The following is a 7399-nucleotide window of genomic DNA, read 5'->3' on the forward strand; positions in this document are numbered from 1 at the left end:
ATGCCACTCTGATATTGTCTGGACTGACTGGACAGCATCTGGGCAGTGAAGATGACTCCACCTCAAGTGAAGGCTTCTTGTGGTCACACTCTTGGCGACCCACAGTCTCCAGAAAAAGTACTGGAATACTCAGGCCAGAAGTGATATTTTGGGCATTTGAAATCTTAAACCTTGTTCCTCTGTAAGAGATTACAGTATCAAATTCTTCCAAACAGACCAAATCTTCTTAACAAAGAGGGTAGTTACATAGTTCTTGTCATGTCATACTGTATAATCTTAAAACATGGGAATTGATGTCCTGTACCTTAAAGCAATATCTGAGCTGCACATCTATTTTTCTGGATGCACAGGGACATGCAAAAAACATGCCTCCGACCAGTATCCCAGAATGAGGCTTGACTGCATGGATTCTTTGGATATGTGATGTACACAAGATATGTAAATCTCTTCTGTATTGAGCAGGTCTTGCTGTGTTTCAGCACTGTTTTAAAAGGTTAGATTACATAGGGAAAATTGAGTTATGTGTATATTCTATGTATTACATTTTTAAATTCAGTTTATTTAGTACAAAATAAACTTTTCATCCAATGTTGACATCATTTAATGCAGCACAATACGTGTGCATTTGCAGGAAGTATGATTTTTTAATCCTAAAAATTGTTACCAGATGATTTGATTAACCACATGATCTGGCATTAAATGGGTTGGCCACCTTTTGAGGGGGGGGGGGGGGGATTAGGCAACCCCCTCCCTCCTGGGCAGAACTGCAAAGGGAAGCATACTTACCTGCTTCCTGCCGCTGGGTCCCAGCTCCTTCTCTCTGTGGCCTCAGATACCTCACTTGCTGTCAACATCTGTTTTGACGCCACTGCAGCCAATCGCTGGCCGTAGCAGTGACCTGCTCACCTTGGGTCACATGACAAATTGACATGAAGGTGGGGAGCAGGTAAATTTGCTTTCCCTTTGCAGGTCTGTCACAAAATGTGGCCAACCTCTTTAAGATTTCAGATATTAAACAAGTTTGTGCTTGAGTATTTTTCCATAGTTCAACTAAATGTGTCATGTACCTAAGTGTAACAATGTAACACTCAAGCCTCAAATTACCTGTGTACTTTGATATTGAATTGGTGAATGAAAGTAAACAAACTGTGGTTCTGTGTGCATCTGGTGCAGCAAGGTATGGCATATGTGTTTTATGTTTGTATAATTAAGATATTTTTTTATATTAGTACATTCCGTCAATAATGTTATTTGTTCTCCGATGTTCCACTATGATGTATAATAATTCCTGAGAAATCCCTTGTGTTCATCATTGGGCTATACCGTTACATGTTTTAAATTGTATCTACCTTTATTCACTGGGATGGAGTCAGTATTACTAAATCACTTTTCATTCGTAAGGCTATTTATATTGACCCTGCTTTATTGAATATTTTTTCAAAAATGTAGACTTCCTATCCAAATTCTTTTTAATTTGCACATTTCCTGACCTTGGCATCATATAACTATGTATTTTAAATTGATTGAAAGTCATTGCTCATTTATCAAATCTTATGGGAGAGGCACCCGGCTTCTGGAATACTAAGATTTGAATATTAAACCAGCCCTGCTATATTTTACAAAAAATAGCTGGTCAGGGCAACTCACTTGGCAAGAGCCAGCAAATAGCCCTTGTTGTTTACTTTACTGGAAGAATAATGATGGCATCCGTAAAAATGCTGTTTAAACCCATTAACGAGGCGCTCCATTCAAATCTCTACATGTAATGTCCAATATATCACAGTGTCTATCACATCAGATATAACTCATTAATGTCATTTCATATCATTTTCATATTAAACTTTCTAGCTCCACCTTGTCCTGCAACAGAGGCAGGTGCATCAACTTTACGGAAAGAGTACTCAACTGAGAAATTATTTTTGTGCTGTCCTCTTCCTCTGCTCCATACAAACAGCAGGAGAAAGCAGAATAGAACCACTCCCAGAAAAGTAATGCAGCCCATAGCTGTTGATACTAAGATTGTTTTCAGGTCCAAAGTAAACTTCAAAAAAACATGTGTGTCATTGTGGTAGGTGTCATTGTACTCTGCAAGATATAGTGTTCGGTTAGCGTATGGTGAGTTATCACCTTTTACAGTCAGTGTAGCAAAGTAGGTGTCATTTCCTCCTGCATTGGTGGCAATACATATATATGTACCACTGTCTTGAACCTGAGCATATCTTATCTCAAGGGTACCCTCTGGTAGCACTGTAGATCTTCCTACACTCCTACTAGTAATCATCCTTCTCTGCGGCGAGACCCAGACAATGAGAGGAACAGGCTCCCCATCAGCCCGACAGTGAAATGATACAGGTTGTCCTTCATGAGCTGTGATATGCTGGAGCTTCCTGTCCCTTATTTTGGGCTTTTGGCATGTAAAGTATTCAAAAAGTATTGAATCTGGGAAGTCGCATAATGCATTGCCTTGGATTTCAGCAGGGGAAGCGCAAACAGGCTGGTGGCCATCAAAATTGAGTGTTTTCCTTCTTTGCAAAATCCATAGTAAACGGCAGTCACAGGCAAGGGGGTTGGCATCTACTCGCAGTGTCTCTAGGGTATTCACTGACTGGAAAGTACTCTCTTCCAGAGTTGAAAGCTGATTGTTGGAGACATTCAGCAGACGAATCTGTCTCAAGCCATAAAATGATTGGGATTCCACAACAGTGAGAGATGCCCCAACCATGAGCAGCTCCCTTAGCCTGATAAGGTCTTTGAAGGAGCCTCGCTGGATGACTCGAATAGGATTGTAGGAAAGATTTAGATATTCTAGATATGTAAGGCTCCTTAGAGCAGCTGCTGGCACTGAGGTGATATTGGTATAGGTGATGGAAAGGGAAGTAAGATTTAGTCCCTGGAAAGCAGTTGGGCAGACTTCTTCTAAAAAAGGCCAGCAATCAATATCTAGTTCTTTGAGGTTATAAAGCTTCTGAAAATTCTGTTCCTCCAATGAACTGATGCCCAAGTGACGCAGTTTCAGAACATCAAGGCCTTGCAAGTACGAAAGTGAGTCAGGCGATATAGAGGTTAGATTGCATTTTTCAATAGTCAGTTGCTCTAGGCCAGTCAACCCGGAAAAGGCTTTCTGTGAAATATACAACAATTCATTGTCCCCAACTTCAAGGCTTTTCAAATTGCGAAGGTCTTGAAACATAAAGTCTAGGAGAATGACAATTTTATTTTCACTGATATCAAGTAATGTTAGATTGCTAAGTTTGCTAAACACTCCAGTTGGAATAAGCTTCAGTTGGTTGCCTCTCAATTTAAGGGTTTGAAGATAAAAGAGATTGGCAAAGGCTCCTGGCTCTATTACTGAGATAATATTTTCACTTAGATCTACCTCTTCAAGTTGTGGGTATGAGGACAGTTCACCAGGATTCAGGCAGCGTATGCGGTTCTTGCTTAGGTCTAAGAGTTTTGTTTCAGATGGAATCCCTTCCGGGATTGAAGTGAGTCGCTTGCGGTGACAGATGACTGACCGGATCTGAGGCGCACAATCACAACGGGCAGGGCATCCTAAAGTCTTTCTTTCTGAGTAGAGTAGCAGTAGGTGGAAAACTAAGATGGAGGGCCAACATGATGCCATTTTACTAGGCATCATATAACCAGAGGGGCTACCATTTTGTCAGGCACCTAGAAATTAGAAATAGAAATAAGTGTTACATTAACAAACTATAAGTTACATTAACTATTGTCCTAAAACATACTACATTTTAAACTATGTATCTTTTCAGCACAGGCACATAATATTTTTGACTTAATATGTTTTTTTTTTAAAAAGCCCCGTAAGTATCACAATTCAGCAACTGCGTTCAACCTAACCTATAGAACAAAGCCATTTCTAGGATTCAGGAGCTCACACCATGTTTCTCAATTTACTTAATCTCAGCTTTTTCTACAAACCGGATTCCAAAAAAGTTGGGACACTAAACAAATTGTGAATAAAAACTGAATGCAATGATGTGGAGATGGCAAATGTCAATATTTTATTTGTAATAGAACGTAGATGACAGCTCAAACGTTTAATCCGAGTAAATGTATCATTTTAAAGGAAAAATACGTTGATTCAAAATTTCACGGTGTCAACAAATCCCCAAAAAGTTGGGACAAGTAGCAATAAGAGGCTGGAAAAAGTAAATTTGAGCATAACGAAGAGCTGGAAGACCAATTAACACTAATTAGGTCAATTGGCAACATGATTGGGTATAAAAAGAGCTTCTCAGAGTGGCAGTGTCTCTCAGAAGCCAAGATGGGTAGAGGATCACCAATTCCCACAATGTAGCGCAGAAAGATAATGGAGCAATATCAGAAAGGTGTTACCCAGCAAAAAATTGCAAAGACTTTGCATCTATCATCATCAACTGTGCATAACATCATCCGAAGATTCAGAGAATCTGGAACAATCTCTGTGCGTAAGGGTCAAGGCCGTAAAACCATACTGGATGCCCGTGATCTCCGGGCCCTTAAACGACACTGCACCACAAACAGGAATGCTACTGTAAAGGAAATCACAGAATGGGCTCAGGAATACTTCCAGAAACCATTGTCAGTGAACACAATCCACCGTGCCATCCACCGTTGCCAGCTGAAACTCTACAGTGCAAAGAAGAAGCCATTTCTAAGCAAGATCCACAAGCTCAGGCGTTTTCACTGGGCCAGGGATCAATTAAAATGGAGTGTGGCAAAATGGAAGACTGTTCTGTGGTCAGACGAGTCACGATTCGAAGTTCTTTTTGGAAATCTGGGACGCCATGTCATCTGGACCAAAGAGGACAAGGACAACCCAAGTTGTTATCAACGCTCAGTTCAGAAGCCTGCATCTCTGATGGTATGGGGTTGCATGAGTGCGTGTGGCATGGGCAGCTTGCATGTCTGGAAAGGCACCATCAATGCAGAAAAATATATTTTTAACAAGATAATGCCAGACCACATTCTGCATCAATCACAACATCATGGCTGCGTAGGAGAAGGATCCGGGTACTGAAATGGCCAGTCTGCAGTCCAGATCTTTCACCTATAGAGAACATTTGGCGCATCATAAAGAGGAAGGTGCAACAAAGAAGGCCCAAGACGATTGAACAGTTAGAGGCCTGTATTAGACAAGAATGGGAGAGCATTCCTATTTCTAAACTTGAGAAACTGGTCTCCTCGGTCCCCAGACGTCTGTTGAGTGTTGTAAGAAGAAGGGGAGATGCCACACAGTGGTGAAAATGGCCTTGTCCCAACTTTTTGGGGATTTGTTGACACCATGAAATTCTGATTCAACATATTTTTCCCTTAAAATGGTACATTTTCTCAGTTAAAACTTTTGTTCCGTGATTTATGTTCTATTCTGAATAAAATATTAGAAGTTGGCACCTCCACATCATTGCATTCAGTTTTTATTCACGATTTGTATAGTGTCCCAACTTTTTTGGAATCCGGTTTGTAGTTGCGTACTTTTCATTTCCACAGCAACACAGAATATGGTGTTAACCTTGGGATACCAAATATGTGGTAGTCAAGTAAGGCTATTTTCACATTTGCTTTTTTGCTGGATCCAGCAGGAATCAGCAAAAATGCTTCCACCATGATAATGTAACCGGCTGCATCCGTTCTGAACGGATCTGGTTGTATTATCTCCAAAATGAACACGACAGATACGGCACCAAAACCATTGTAAGTCAATGGGCGCCGATACATTTTCTTTAGTGTCTGAAAAAAATCCACCGAGGCAACCAAACGGAAAGGAATGCATTCTGGTGCACTCTGTTCCGTTTTGTCCCTATTGACAAAGAATGTGGACAAAATTTAAGTGTTTTCCTCCTATGATGGATATCAATACCGGAAAGGAAAACGTTGATGTTAAAGTAGCCTAAGATGTATTAACCCCTTCCCGCATATGGGTGTAACTATACATCCAGATTGCATGATAGTTTCTGCAATCGGGTGTACAGTTAAACCTGAACTCAAACTGGAAGCTGTGACATTATACAGTGTTACAGCCAAGGAGTCTCCATTTTCCCTCATAATGAAAACACGGGAGCTGCTGGCAAGGGAACAATCAGAGTGGTCCCTTGTCAGCGAGGGACAGACTAACCAATCAGAGTGTAAATGCTGTTTGCAGGCTCTAATCTCCACAGATCATGTCGATGGAGATCACAGCCTGCAATAAAGTGATGCTCTGAGCCCCCTGTACCCTCATTAGACTATCTGTGCCACCATCCGCTATCTGTGCGCCCCCTGACACCATCTATACCCCCCTTCCCGTCCACCATCTGTGCCCCCGCACTTTAAAAACTTGATGGCAGTGGCTTTGGAAATGCAGCAGGTGAAGGACGAGATTAGTGCTGGAACGGAGCCTGGCTGTTTAACCCCTTAGGTGTCGGGGTGAGTAGCCACCATGGCATCCATCGGACCACCACGCTGCAATTCTGAGATTGTTTTGTAGTGACACATTGTACGTCATGACAGTCATAAATTTGAGTCAATATAGTTCACCTTTATTTATGAAAAAATCCTAAATTTACCAAAAATTTTCAAAAATGTGCAATTTTCTAAATTTCAATTTCTCTGCTTTTAAAACTGAAAGTGATACCTCATAAAATATTTATTACTTAACATTCCCCATATGTCTACTTTATGTTTGCATCGTTTTGTAAATGTCATTTTTTTTGGGGGGGGGGGGGGACGTTAGAAGGCTTTTTAAGGACCAGTTCAGGTCTGAAGTCCCTTTGTGGGGCTTTTATAATAGAACCCCCCATAAATGACCCCATTGTAGAAACTACACCCCTCAAGTTACTCAAAACTGATTTTACAAACTTTGTTAACCCTTTAGGTGTTCCACAAAAGGAAAATGGAGATAAAATGTCTAAATTTCACTTTTTTGGAAGATTTTCCATTTTAATCTATTTTTTTTGTTAACACATCGAGGGTTAACAGCCAAACAAAACTCAACATTTATTACCCTGATTCTGAGGTTTACAGAAACACCCCACATGTGGTCGTAAACTGATGTAAGGGCACATGGCAGGGCGCAGAAGGAAAGGACTGCCACATGGTTTTTGGAAGGCAGATTTTGCTGGGCTGGTTTTTAGACACCATGTCCCTTTTGAAGCCCCCCGATGCACCCCTACAGTAGAAACTCCCAAAAGTGACCCCATTTTGGAAACTGGGGGATAAGGTGACTGTTTTATTGGTACTATTTTTGGGTACAAGGTAACCAGTTTTTGAGGCAAGGTAACCAAAAAATGGCTGTTTTGGCACAGTTGTTTTTTTGCAACGTTCATCTGACAGGTTAGATCATGCACTATTTTTATAGAGCAGGTTGTTACGGACGCAGTGATATCAAATATGTCTACTTTCTTTGTTTGTTTGTTTCAGT

General features: G+C 40.8%; 1 protein-coding gene across 1 annotated transcript; it reads right to left on the reverse strand.

The window, feature by feature from the left end:
* Positions 1–1819: 1819 nt before the first annotated feature.
* LINGO3 (leucine rich repeat and Ig domain containing 3) lies at positions 1820–3637 on the reverse strand. Its single transcript, XM_040420420.1, has one exon. It carries the CDS (start codon positions 3635–3637, stop codon positions 1820–1822), a length of 1818 nt encoding a protein of 605 aa, XP_040276354.1.
* Positions 3638–7399: the final 3762 nt, after the last annotated feature.

The sequence above is a fragment of the Bufo bufo genome, chromosome 2 (assembly GCF_905171765.1).
Source record: "Bufo bufo chromosome 2, aBufBuf1.1, whole genome shotgun sequence".
Classification (NCBI taxonomy): domain Eukaryota; kingdom Metazoa; phylum Chordata; class Amphibia; order Anura; family Bufonidae; genus Bufo; species Bufo bufo.